General features: G+C 45.9%; 1 protein-coding gene across 3 annotated transcripts in view; it reads right to left on the bottom strand.

Moving 5' to 3' along the window:
• The window catches only part of LOC100117630 (M-phase inducer phosphatase), an 88,448-nt gene extending 74,093 nt beyond the window's left edge, over positions 1–14,355 (bottom strand). The window contains exons 1-4 of one of the 3 annotated variants that reach the window (XM_001601760.6): positions 13,945–14,355; positions 13,306–13,415; positions 12,802–12,965; positions 10,582–11,037 (exon numbers count right to left, since the gene is read on the bottom strand). In XM_001601760.6, coding sequence (XP_001601810.2) covers positions 10,582–10,774 — 193 coding nt within the window. In that variant the 5' untranslated portion in view covers positions 10,775–11,037; positions 12,802–12,965; positions 13,306–13,415; positions 13,945–14,355. Of the gene's footprint in view, positions 1–10,581; positions 11,038–12,585; positions 12,966–13,305; positions 13,416–13,944 lie in introns of all 3 variants that reach the window. The other 2 variants (XM_016982909.3, XM_031924629.2) reach the window with 2 other exon arrangements.
• Between the last annotated feature and the right edge of the window lie 153 nt (positions 14,356–14,508).

The raw sequence follows: 14,508 nt of genomic DNA on the forward strand, positions 1-14,508 counted from the left end.
TTTCGAATGGTCCTTACATATGGTGCGACGCGAAAAAAAGTATATTCAATATGTATTCGGAGTGCGTGTGTTGCTCTTTGCGCTGCGGGTATCCGAGCCATCATCAGAAAAGCCAGAAATTGGTTTTTTAACCGAAAAATGTGTACGTTATAGAAGTAAGTAATTAAAAAAAGCAGCTAGTTTTTGGAAGTAACCGAAACCAGGGCATAAAAGCATAATTGATTAAACAAACCCTCCGAAGAAGCAGAAGAATAAGAACAAGACTGGATTTAAATCCCCCAGCGCAGGTCACAATGCTCGCGCGCGCGGCCGAGTTCACGGTTCGTGCCATTTAAAAGTCGTTGCACAGAAGACACAAGACGCCGTCTCCCTCTCTCTCTCTCTCTCTCTCTCTCTCTCTCCTTTTCTCCGACAAAAGTCCGCGCGGAATCAAAATTTGGCACAATGTTACCCCCGGAGAGAGAGAGAGAGAGAGAGAGAGCCGCTGAAGAAACATGCAAATGTATACACCGTAAGGAGGGAGTCGGCGCGCGCGCGCGAAACATCTCCGATTCCCCCGAGACACGCGGGGTGCAATAAGACGAGCCGGGCGCACAACATAATGCAGGCATTCCCTCCCCGGTTTTCGGGCCGTGTATGGGTACTCTTTGCAGTTTTTACCTACCCCATGTGCCTCGAGTATTCAAGAGGATATTCGTTCCTTGCCCGGTTTTCGCCGCGGAATAAGACAATGATATGGCTTTACATAACTAGAATTAGCATACTATCCACCAAATTCTGCGGAACCGTTGCCTCTGAGGAGTGCGCGCGTTGTGATGGAAAGCAGGCGATCCTATCTGTAAATAGCATCGCTATACTCGACTGTATAATTGAACTATTTTCGGAACGAACGTTCAAAGGGCAAGAAGAAAGCAACGAATTTATCGCTCCGCGAGTGAAAATGAATTTCGATCGAGGATCTCCCTCTCGCTAATTCTCGCTCGCTCAACACATTACACGTATAGGTATTCTCGCCCCGTTATAAGTATAGCTACGCCAGCATACACATATCGCCGGGGCGAGCGCGCCCGAAGAGACCCGAGCCTAACGGGCACGTGCCGCCGTTACAAAATGCACCATATAAGCCCCCCGAGTGTATCGCACTCTCTCTCTCTTGCACCCGCGCACCCTTCGCGCGCATTTGCAGCAGCAGCGCTCGACCCCCCCCCCTCTATAATAGGACCTCGAGTTTTCCCCCTTTTTCATTCGCGCGCCGACGTTCCTTCGGTTGTCCCGCAGTCGGACGAATGCTTATTATGTCCTTATGTACGTGTGCGTTTGGAGACAGCATAGGGCTATGTGTGAAAGCCGACTCACGCGCGCGAGAGTCAATAGACTTAATCGCGGCTCCGGCCTGTTTTCCATACACACGCATTGGTTGCGAATTAGCGAGTGTGCGGTGGAATTAGCAACACGCTCATAAATAATATGGATTATTTTTTATAGAATTTTTATGCCGAGTTGAGCGGACATGAATTTTTACTAATTTATACTAGGACATGGGAACTCTGTAGCGATAAATATTCGTCAAGGGTATACAAATTCCGCGGGAGTATAGTCATCTAGTAAACTCTCTTTGCTCTTATTGATCTTTCCCAATTCAAATCCTCATGCAAACACGAACTGCGCGAATAAAATAAATTTCCTCGCGACATTCGCTTCTATGTAAATCATACACATCGCAGCGCAGGTTAACAAGCGCGTGCACCTGTGACTTGCAAGAAACGCAGCTGACCTACGGCATTTCACGCACGGAATTCCGTTCAGCACTCGACCGTGTAGTAGGCAAAGTGTACACGAGAATTGGAAAAAAGTAACTTCTTGGCGCCCCTTTGCACTGCGCGCTGTGACGGTGCGGTGGAGGTGCAGGATATGGCAAGTTGCGCTTAGGAGTGTCGCGCATGAAAAAATAACGCACAGGTAATGACCGGGAGTGTAACGACCTGCGCTCGATGCATAGTGCAGACGCGTATAGTAGGAAGCACACAGAGAAAAAAGGAAAAAACGCCGGCGCGCGAGAGCCGCACCATGTGTTGTTGCTGTCGCTGCCGCCGACTGGCTGGTTGCGGGTGCAGAGCGTTTTAACAGGTGAAACCTACCCCACCGTGACCCAGTCGAGTTGACCGGCGAGAAATGAATATATGTTTCTTAATTTCCAAGTCACCTTTGTAATTATGGCTAATGGCACACTGCACTCGGCTACTGCGCTCGCCGACCCGACTTCTTTCTTTACTTTTATAAGATGTGTATTCTGAGCAATTGCAAAGAGAATGCTACCTTTTATAATTTTAAAGTAGTGTAATAATATCATAAAGAACGATTTCGCAAATGTGTAAAAAAATAAAATAATTATTTTTCTAGTGGATCTGATTTTTTTAATGAAAATTAAAATACAAATATTATTAAAATCAAAATTATCAAAATATAGATCATGAGATACAGAATGTGTCAAATGTACTAGTTCAAGTATTCTTTTCTGAATGAAAACACCAGTCTTCACAATACAATAAATTTATATTCACCTTTCCTTGAGGGACGAATACACCTTAACTTGTCAAAAAATTAAAAATTCAATTTTTTGTTTATATTTTTCCTAAATTGTTTAAAAATGAATTAAACTATTAAATATATTCAGGTATAATGTAAAAAAGATAAAACAATGTTTATATGTGCCATATTATCAGGTATGACATTTCTTCGAAGGCAAAAATTCAGAATAAGTAAGTCTGCGGTAGCTGAAAAATGGAAATTCTGAATTTTTGCCTCCGAAGAAATGTCATACCTGATAATATGGCGGATATATATATGTGAAGTTCAGGTTGGTACCAGTCCAGAAGATCCGTAAATTTATGTTTGAAATTTTTCCATATATTGGCTCATTTTCACAGCAATCTAAATTTATTTAATATTACGAATACGAAATCAGCAAATTCAATACCACACCTTCCGCATAGCGTATCGCATACGCGTACATTATAAGACTTCGCGATCCTCATTTCTTTGATGCTACACTCTTGTAATTCAATAAGGCCCAAGGAAGACCGATGTGGTGCAAAGTTACACCAGGATTGCCGTTAAAACGTCGTCAGTGTAAAGTACTTATGTAAAGGTCGTTGCACTTTTATTCTTCATCGCAACGCATCTATAATGAAAGTATCACGAAACAAACATATTCTAAATTGCGTTGACCGAAAAAAATTACTTTGCCCACCGGTCGGAAAACGACTACTTTAGTCCCTAATTTTAGGTCAAAAAAACGCGAAAACCGTGCATGTGTTACAAAAAATTGTTTTTCTTCCCAAGGGAGTAGTTTTTTCCCGCTGCTAAGAAAGACTCGATTTTCCATCCATTTTATATGCATGGAAAGTGGCCTTTTTCGGGCAAGTATCATGAAAAATAATTTATAGCCTCGAAGAAAAAACACACATTACAAAATATTTATACGGGCATTGCTCCTTTAGGGCGCGCGCCTCTTCCTACTTTCCCTTCGATTTTCCATTCCGAGATTTATACGCGTCGGCCGCAGAAAGCCCGAAAAAAGAGCCGATCCATCGTGGCCGAAAATCGCTGTCTTATTCATAGCCATATTCGCCTTCGCAAGTAGAAAAAAGCTCCCCGCTCGTGCACCAGGCAGTCGGCGGCCGGTTGTATAGCACCACCCCAATGTGTCGCGGGGCGCGAATAGCCCATAGAGCTAGGAGCAGCCCAGCTATATAATATCCTCTAGAAAGAAATAAAAAACCATTGCGCGCGCCGACCAGCCAAGGGGGGTCGTCTATTTCTCCATGCTCGTCTGGCGCTCTCTCTCTCTCTCTCTCTCTCTCGCCCTCGCGCGCGCGTGGCCCTAAACTACGCGCGCGCGTCGGACCCCTCCAGCATGAGCGCGCGCACCCCTGTGTACGCGACTAGTATATGTACACACACATGCGCGCGATGACGATGCGAGGCGAAAACGGCCGTTGGTCGGACTCTCTTGTTCTATAGATGCTGCACGTGGGAGTCTGCACATGCTCCGCCTGATAGCAGCACGCGACTAACCGACCCCTGTGTATGGAAGGGGAATAGCATCGGAATCGAGAGCGCGCGCGCGCTAATGGAGCTTTTACTTTGCGCCGCGAAAGAGCCGGACAGATGGGACTAATCTTGATGGCTTCAGCTCTCTCTCTCTCTCTCTCTCTCTCTCTCTCTCTCTCTCCGACTATATAATATACACAGTGCAGCGCTGCACTAATAAATATGGTTTGTACGTATGCTCGCACGCAGCGGTAAGCGGGGATGAGTTTGGAAGACAAAGGCGCGCTTCGAGATAAAGAGAAAGAGAGATGCACGGACTTTTTATGGTCACATGTGGGCGATTTACTTGTATGCTCGGTTTAATCTGAATGCGTAATGTAGTGTAACGGAATTCTGGGATAATGATTTCCTAATCGACTCTTCTCCTACGAACTGTGTCACTAACATAAGTCCAGCAGTTCTAACATCGCACACTTACGGCACACTCTGCTCTTGAATAATAAATCTCCGTCGTCTGGGGCACACAGGAGCACCGGTCGCGCCGTCTCTCGCGCAGTCAGTAGATTCCGTCGTGTGCATAGTCGATTAGCAATTCGCCGGGCGCACACGACCGTTATACGTCTGCCAAGGAGAGAAGGTTGGCCAAAGTTCGCGGTGAATGTCGGGCCGCACGCCGAGCGAGAAGGAGAGCTGCCTTACCGGCCCTACAGGATATGCTAATGGCCCAAGACGGCCCGGAGCCGGGAGGCGCGCGATCCCTCCCTGATGCAGACGCGCACGAGAGGAGAGCCCATAAGGAGAGGACGAAGAAGGAGAGCTGCCGCATTATACTGGCCCGTTTCGAAACCCTTTCTTTTCTTGCGACTTTTTCTTTCCCGTTTTTCGATCGTCAGCCGGCGCGCCCGAGTGTCTCTCTGTGCGCCCCCTTTTTTCGCCGGGGTTATACTATATTTGGGTACGTTATGCGCGCTGCAGTCTTGGCCGCCGTCGCTCTTATACCTCGATAAACAGTTGAATTCGCCGAGACTCTGATTTCGAATGGGACCAGCGAAGCACGAATTTCGTTACGCGCGTGGTACGGGCTTATGGGCGACGAGACGACGGCCAGTCCGTGCGAGGGTGATTATACGACCAGGTAGACTCGATTATACTCGAGTAAGTGTTTTAAAGTTTGATTGATTTGTGAATTTGGATTTAGTTTAAGTGCGTTGAAAATATACTTCAGTGCGCTTGTTTATTGATTGATAACAGCAAATAGCCACTGACACCTCCGATCACCCAATTTCCCGGCGATATCTCCCTCACCAACCTACTCCACACACCGTCGTCCGCTGGCAAGAGATTGATCAAACGTGAGATTAATCAGCCCGCGCCCGAATGCAAATACGAGCCTCAAGACACACGCGCAGCGCCTCGGCTAATTCGACATAAATTAAGGAAAAGCGGGCGAGCGCCGCGCAACAGGTGAGTACCACACGCCCCATAAGGGGCAAAGCGGCGGCGCGCGCCTTTCCCTATTTTCAGCTTGCGGCTGCCGTTTTCCGTTAAAAAGCATCGCGCGCGCACACACAGAAGGCGCTCGCGGGCAGGAAATTACGGAGAGGAGAGCTTATGTCCGACCGCGGGAGATAGGAAACTCGCGATTACGGGCACACGACTGCTTTTCACGCTCTCTGCGCACACGCATGTGTGCATGTGTATTACAGTATATAGCTTATACATGGAGTGTATAAGGAGGCGGTGGCGCGTAATCTTATCGGCGGGCCGTTGCTCGTGTTTGACGGCGGGAGTGTATTACTGCACAGAGGCGAGCCTCTTTTTGGCTTTCTGATTTTTCGGGCGCCTGCAAACACGCGGGGCTGTTTGCATTCGCCGGATGCGCGCACGCGCGAGCGGACGATGACACCGCGCTGCATCAGCCCCGTGTGTTTGACTTGTGAGAGTTCTTATCGAGAGTAGACCTTGTTGATCTTGTCTATATGTAATGGGTAATCTAATTTAATTTTGGAGCAACACGATCGGACGGGGAACCGCTGATTTGATTTACGTCATCTAGCGTAAAAAACTAATTGAAAATCGATTCGTTAATAAAGTACGTTATACGTGCTACGCACACTAATGCAGCTTGTCGAGGTCTTTCCTTCCGGACAGATAAAATCTCCCCGTCTTCGCGTTGGTCCGCGCAGGTGCTCTATGCAGCTCTATATCTAGTATGAAATTAGTCAAAATTTAAAGTCCTAGTTCAAGAAGCCGCGCGCGCGCGCGCGCAGTCAACATAGACTCGCCACATGTCGACCTCGTTCTCGTCCGTTGCGCTCAAAGTACGTTGCGCTCTCGAATATAGTACACATTATTATGTGTAGGGCCGCTGGCTGGCACGCCTATATAATGCCTTGGCTCGTGCCACTCGTGAATGCGACATGTGTAAGTGCCGCGTGTGTCCTAATACCTTTAAGGAGGATGATCGACTCTCGATGTGTATCTGTTCATCGTCGCCGCAAGAACAGAACAAGAACAATTTCGAATACGTAATATGCTTACGATACAAAGTATCTTCTGTGCGCAGAACGTTACACAAGTTAAGCTACCGATCCCCAGAGCTCCAAACGGAAATTTTTCAAAACTACAGCAGCCAGCAGCGCGAGAGATAAAGAAAGCCATTCGTCGCGCGAAAGACTGGGCCGAAAAATGTTAAAACCCTCGGTTCAGCGACGACAATGGGCCCGTGACTGAAAGGAATGCAAAAAAAATGGCAACACTCTTTCTGCCGCGTCTTCCATACACCCAGCTGTTTGTGCCTCGAAGAATCGCGATGCGCGGAGAAAGGAGAGCAGAGCGAGAGAGAGAGAGAGAGAGAGAGCACACATAATTCTCATTGAAAATAGAAAGGTGTTTTCAGGCGAGAGAGCGAGAGCGTTGCGCTCATATAAGGAGGCGCGGAGAGGGCGCGGAGCCCGCCAAAAGCGGCCCGCTCGCAGAGCACGTGGTGCGTTCGGCGGGGCCGGTTAACCAGCCGTCGGGTTTTTAAACTTTAAATGCCAAGACGCCGGTCTTTTTAAATTCGACGGGACCGACGACGACGACAATGGGCCGCCCCGCGAGGGATGGAAAAAATGAGGGGAGAATTGCGAAACGCGCGGAGAAGAAGAAGAGCGGAGCGAATGCAAGTAAAGGGATCGCGCGCGACTTCGTGTATACTGTATACCTATATTGGATGCGCGCGAATGAGTGCGCGCGCGTGTGTGTGTGTGTACGGGGGTTCGACGGGGAGAAGAGAGAATCGGAGGAAGAGAGAGAGAGAGAGAGAGGCAGATAAGAGGGTACGTACAAGGGAGAGACTGGTGGTGGGCCCTTCCAAGTCATCGGCTTCTCTCTTTTTTCAGCAAGAACAATTTGTTACTGTTTATGAACTAGTTCGAGAACTGAAGTGACTGCAGCAGATGTAAACATTACAACTGGAAATCTAAGACGATCTTTCATTAGATAAACATACGCGAGATTGTACGAAAACAGAGTAAATAAATTAATCTTAAGTGCGTTGTAATTATAACTCAGTGGTGAACCGTCGTATTGTTTAATTACAATACTTATAGTCTATAGGAAGATATAAATGATACTAAAATCGGTACTATCAATCGCCACAGCGAATCTCAATACCCAGCACTTAACCTCCAGCCGCAATTAGTATTATTTCAAAGTTTATCCGCCGTCCTTACAATACTCCTCATTCAATAACACACGCAGGGGCTGCAGCAGCAGCTTGTCAATCATTCTCTCGAGCGAAATCAATCTCCTCTCGCTCTCTTGCTCCTCCTTGACTAATTGAATTAATCTCTCGCAGAGTGTATACCCCCACAGGCGAGCGCTCGCGACGCACAAAAAAGGGCGTGACTCGTTTTTTTTTGCAAGTGCGAACAGCTGATCCGGCCCATAACGGTCCTCGCGGTCTCGTATGCGCTACACGCGAATAGATGTATAGGTAGACGTCGCAGGGGTAGGTCAGTGCCCCAGGAGGGCCTCTGCTCGGCGGCGCACCCTTTTCTCCGTCCTTCTCGCTCGCGCTCGACTCAGCCGTCTACTCTCCTCGTCGAGCCCCCCAAAGACACTTCGGCCCGGCGTGTATGTATATAGGTATATGCCTGTGTGTGCGTCAGCATTTGGCGAAATAACGGGAGGGGGGAGGGGGGATCGAGAAAAAGCAGGGGCGCCAGGAAGACAGCCAGCCAGCCGCCACCTAACGCGAGGGGGCAGGTGAGCACCTGGTGCAGTGTACTGCCGTCGCGCGCGGTATAGCGGTGTGTATAGCTATATAGATGAACGTATAGGTGCTACTGCTTTATACATACATAGGTATAGATGGTATATACTCGCACCCCGAGAGGTTCTCATTTCGCCTACTGTTGGCTTGTTTTACCTAACGAGTGTGTGTATGTGTGTACCTCAAATGGTGCATAGCGCGACGATCGTATTGTTTTCTGAACAGTAGCTCATCCATATACTGATCGATACATGTGAGGTATGTAATTTTGCAATCCTCGAGCCACATTATTTGTGCTTTGCCATCCGTATACACTCGTTCAACTGGATTATTGAATGCATGCGCAGATGCGAGGAAATGCTCGACTCCGGTACGTGCTATACCGAGCGCGCTAAGGTCACGTTCTCCAGAGCAAGAACCAGAAATACTCTGCGCTCGGAGAGAAACGGAGACAAATTGAACTCTCCCCAGCAACGGAAAATTTCTAATAAATGATGCAGCTTGTAGTTGTGCGTTCTTATTTTCTTATCAATTTGTTACTCAAGCAGGAAATGACATTTGCGTTCTTAATACAAAAATTATAGATCTATTTTTAAATCCGAGTAAAAAGGCGGTTATTTCAAAAATATTAAAAGAAAAATTCGAAATCTCAACTCTCGCAGCAGCAAGTGCGCAAGAGAAATCGCCCGATTACGAGGCGATAATGTGCCGATATAATTAAGCACGCAGGACACCGCGCCGGGTGTCGGGGCGCGTGTCGGCCGTCCGCCGGCGACGACGACTACGACGACGGGAGGAGGAGCGTGCGGGGGCAAAAAACGCGCGCTCAAATTAATGACGCGCACACTCGCAGGAAAAATGAGAGGCACTGCTGGCCCATAGGGGAGGGACACGGAAGGTCGCGCCGGCCGGCCACCAGCTCATATGCATATCGGCGGTGTACCTATATATATATATATATATATATATACCTATATACAAGGGAAAACGAAAAAGGAAGAAGTGGATCGGAAGTTTCGTCAAGGACGGATAGAAATCCCTTCGATAGCGATCTACCCATTTTTCTCTCGCCTTTGCTTATCCAGTGTGTTATTTTTTCCTGCGATCGCAATTGGGGTCTTTTTACACCGCAACAGAGTAAGGCAGTGGCTCACTCGAACATCCGGCCTCGATGCTCTCTTTTGCCGCGCGCGGGCTCTTGATGTGTTTTCTTTTGTCGAGGGCGAAAGGGCTCGGAGGAGATTAGGTGATTTAAAGGACGATTCGGCTCGACGACTGACAATCGCGCGCTATACTCTGGGCTCATTGTGATGATAAGGATGGGTTTTCTTGTATAATCACTTGAATGGGACTCGTGTTTGTGTAGACCTCCTTTGATCGAGTAGGAATGTTATCTTTATAGATTTTATGCTGTCGTCTGTTACTCTTTGAAAAGTTTTATCGATCGTCATTTTTATAGTATTTTTTTGCTCCGAAAAAAATCAATTTGATAATAAACTTTTTTAGTTTCCAGACCAAATTGAACAAACTAATAGTTTTCTCGCTGTAAGGAGGCTCGAATAATTTGTTTGTTTGTTTAGGCGTGCAGAGTCGTTAGCACAAAGCGATCGATAGTAAAACGATGATATCGGCGAAATATTTCGGTTACGCCGATTAATATCGCGCTCGAGTCCCTCTGGAAAAGTGCGCGCGCGGCAGCTTTTTCTATAACGTCATGTTCGCTCGTACGCCGACGTCTAAACTACAGCTACCCTTATGGCCAGTACTAGCTCTCGAGCGCGCGTATGCAGGGGTAGCTAAATGGCTGCACCATCTGCTCGCGCGCGCACTCGCCCGGTGTTTTTACCCGGGAAAAGTAAAAGTCTGCATACGGCGCTGCTGCAATGTGTGGACTGTCCGTCGTTGAGTTTTTTTCCCCGCGCGTTGACGTCTCGTCGGAGTCGCGTTTTCATGAAAAATGAACGCGCGCTGCGGCAACGGCGTTTTTAAATTTCGTTTAGTATGGGTATGGTCGTGTTTGTTGGATCGATTGAGCGAAGTCGAAAAAAAAGAAAGTGTCAGTGGCTCCAGAAGCTCCAGAAGCAACGTATGAACTTTTGTTGTATTGATTTTCGTGATTCGTATGGGGTTTCAAACCGTTACTGCTTCGAGACGTTCATCGTTCATCGATCATCGATCATCGTCAATGCAATGACTTTTAAATAATTCAAAGATGAAAATAGTTCTAGTGCAACAAGAATCCATTAAAAATGTAATGATAAAAGACTCACCGGCTGGGCGAATGGCTCTGACTGGAGTGTCATCGGACGATAAGCTGGAGCGGCCAAGTTCTCGGGCGATGCTGGTGATAGGCGTTAGCGGGCTCGACGGCTCGCTGGAAACGTTCTCGTTATCCATCTCCGGTATCTGGGACAAATTCAGTGGCTGCTGCCCACTGCAGTTCAACTTCATCCGGTGCGACATCGTGCTCAGCGAGTCGCTTTGATCAGGCGCCTTATATTCGGCTTGATTTTTTGCGGTTAAATTGATTCTGCGCGCACTGTTACGTGTCTGTCTATTATTTACACTTTTGATATACTTCAATGTTTGTTTGAAGCCTCACTTGACAGTTCATGCCTTTTTCAACTTAAAGTTACTCTCAACTTAGTTCGTACACTTTTCAACTACGATACGACTGTATACAAATTCTTGCACTTTGTAATCGTCAATTCACTTCCAAATATTATCTGAAATCAGAATAGATACGCACAAGTTATGAGAAATGTCATGGCGTGCTGTTATACGTGAAGTACGCAAGTATAAGATAAAATTCAGCTGATTGACGCTCATTTCAGCGCAATAAAACAGAAGAATTCAACGTTCTTTCCTAATCGAGTATCCTCTTAGCTCCTACTCGAAATAAAGAATTGCCCAATTCTAGGCCCCTAATTTTAGAAAGAAACGCGCTAAACTGTACTAGCAAATACCGTAAAATTTTACAGTCAAATAAAATTCAAATGAGCCTCTCGTGTGCGGCGTAGGTCCTACATTACATACGCGCGGAGGCTGAACGAATGAGCCGAGAGCAATGAAAGCGAGAGCAAATGTCAAACGGTCGGTCTCTCTTTCTCTCTGTCTCTCTGTCTCTCTCGATTCTAGGTGGCGGCGGGTGGGCATTGAGCACGTGTGTGCGAAACCAAGTCGGAGAAGCGATCGCGTTGCCAAGCCAATATTTGAGATAAGCAGCGCCAACCGTTACGCGAGAAACTGGAGAACGAGCGAGAACGGAGCAGCGCCAAAGAGGAAGAGAGAAGAAGGGCGAGCCGTTGAGAGAGCTTACGTGATATCGGTCAAGGATGCGTACAGACTGTTTTGTATTATTTTTGCGTCATGCATTAAACGAATATGCTAATGCTAATTGGGTACCGCTACGAAACTTCAATTTACAATTATAATCGCTCCAATTTATAAAATATTAGTCGCTTTCTTGATGCATTAAATCACGACTAATTTTACATGGTATTTAAACTATCGTTCACGTTAGTCGGTCTGTGAAATACAATTGCTGTTTCAAGCTTCAAGCGCGAATATTTCTTTCGAGCGACAAAAAGAGAGAACACAAAGCAAACGTTAACTGTCGCAGTACATATGAATGAAGCGGGGGTGGGGATAGCGCAACGGATGACAACTCTCTCGCTCTTTCATTTTTCTCACTCCCTCACTCTGCTCCTACCATAAGCGTTCGTTCGTTCGAGAGTCTGACGATTCTGGAACCGCTATCAAAGTCTCACGATGGCACACATGGCATTGAGTTATGTAAGTGTCGTTCACTTACGATCAACGCTCTTATTAAAACGAGTGATTATTCATTTACATTTATCGCTCGAAGAGCTTTTTCCGTCCCGTTAAAGCCAACTTGTTCCGGGGAAAGATAATGACAACTCCGAATAGATTGATAACGCGCCGATACGTGTGTACATAATATTGATACGTATTCACGAAGAAGGGCGGAAATAAACTCTAAACTACATTTAGAAACCCAGTGAGACGCGTGTGTTTACATTTTGTACAAAGGAAATTGTATCAGTAATGAAATTATGCTTAATGTACTAGATCAGAGTGGTAAGTTATCTAATAAACGAACAATTTTAAACACGCAGATAATGGGATTCGAACCCTACGTTGTTTATTTCTCAGAAGTCTCCGATAACCTTTTCTGTTTGAAATCTTTCATTTACTCAGCATAAGTACACATTTCTCCGGTTATTTATTGACACTCTCACGTATGTACATACCTACATAAATTTCAACGTCGTTAAACAAAGTATTTTGCAACCTTGTGTTTACATTACGATGTTCACGCAATATCCGCGAGAAAGAGTACAGCGTTGACGACATCCGGCAAGCGCAGCATATTTGTCTAACGGTCACTTCTTGCTGGATTATATTCGCATAATTAACGAGCGAACGAGCGATCGTATAGTCGTCGAGAAACACTAAACGTTGCCTACCCCCACTTCGATCTATTTGTCTCACTTCTCCGTTGCGATGCAGGTTCGGCAGAAAAAAAGTGCCGAGAAGCCGATGCTGGGTATTGGGTCCTGGGTGGTCCAGAAACTCACGTCTCGCCTTCCATGCGAGCGCGAAGACGAAACAAGAGATTTGTCGATATTTGCTGAAAACGATGTTAAAGTTAATGGACTGTAACGACATTTTGTTCTCTTAAACTGTAGCCTATAATGCGAACTTAAATTTTATTTAACATTAAAATTAATATAGATCAATAAATTAACAATAAAATTCTGTTTAATATTCTTCAACAATGACGCTATATACATTAACTGGAAGTTTTGAGAAATAGATCATTTCACTAACGTATCGAATAGTATGTTTACATAATACTATCCTCAAGAGTATATATATTATATATATATATATATATATATATATATATATATATTTAAATTTATGTTTACAATGCGAATATTATTAATATTTGTAGACTGTAAGATTACCTCTAGAAACTGTGCTACACGTACTGTGTATACTTGTGTAATGTAAGCTGTATGCAACTCCGCCGTCGGGAGTGGTTGAAGAATAGTAGGTATACAGGGGCTGCTTCAGCCTATTAACAAAATTAAACGCCATTTTACCATTGAAAATATCAAAATATTGCCGAAGTTAAAAGCGAACCGAAAGCGACATTGCGAAATTTAAGAAAACTTGTAGTCAATATTTTAAATAATTTATTAACCCTTTAACGACACCCAATGATTAAACACAAAGAATTCATAACCGTCGTGGAGTCATATTTACAAAACACGGAAGGCATCAATGGTCATTTATATCCCTCAACTTCTGATCGCGATCGAAGCCCTTTAAATGCCCTTGTTAACGACGACGTCCAATAATAATTAAAAAAAGGAAGCTGATTAACGTTGGGAAGTCATATTTAAAAAGCACACACATCACTGGTCATTTGAATGCCTCCATACCCGATTGCGATCGAAGCCATCCAGTGCCCTTGGTAACAAGATCTGAGAATTTTTTCGAAATTTTTGAATTTTTTAACAGACACAAACCTTTCGTTCACATCGCTCTTCGAGAACAATCATCAACCTATTGTAATCCACAATAACCTCACCTATACTCACCCGTTTTTCTTAGTAAAAATAGCGGCGATCCGAGAAGAAAATTTTGGCGGGATGTCCTCTTATCTTTCACACTTGCGACTGCGCCGACAATGAAGGTTAGGTCCCGACGTTGATGTTGACCAGGAAATCGCCGATGTCATAAAAATCGCATTATTCCAAAGATTCGCGATCGACAGTCGCGATAAATCGTGTGATACCCGACAAACGCGCGATACCTTTACTTCACATGCGTCCGTCTCGCTCGAAGCCGAACGTCTGAATGTCCAAGTTCCAAGTTCAAGGGATGGTGGGGAGAGATATTTATATACCTCATATACCCGAGTTCATCGAAAAACAATACATGTGTGCAGCGGATTTCGCGCAGACATCAGAGCTGTCTTGAGGCTTCGCTATCAGCTGTATGCTGTACTATCCTCTCCCCACCTCGCCGACTCCCGGCGCCAGAGTGTCCCGCGATGTCCCGCTTCTTTTCGGTCGCCTGCACTCGGGCGCCCGCCTTTTTTTTGGCGCAGCTCTTGCGCGCGAAACCTGACTCAATGCGCGGACTGGCGGACAAAACGCGCT

The sequence above is a fragment of the Nasonia vitripennis genome, chromosome 2, assembly GCF_009193385.2.
Source record: "Nasonia vitripennis strain AsymCx chromosome 2, Nvit_psr_1.1, whole genome shotgun sequence".
In the NCBI taxonomy this organism is placed as follows: Eukaryota; Metazoa; Arthropoda; class Insecta; order Hymenoptera; family Pteromalidae; genus Nasonia; species Nasonia vitripennis.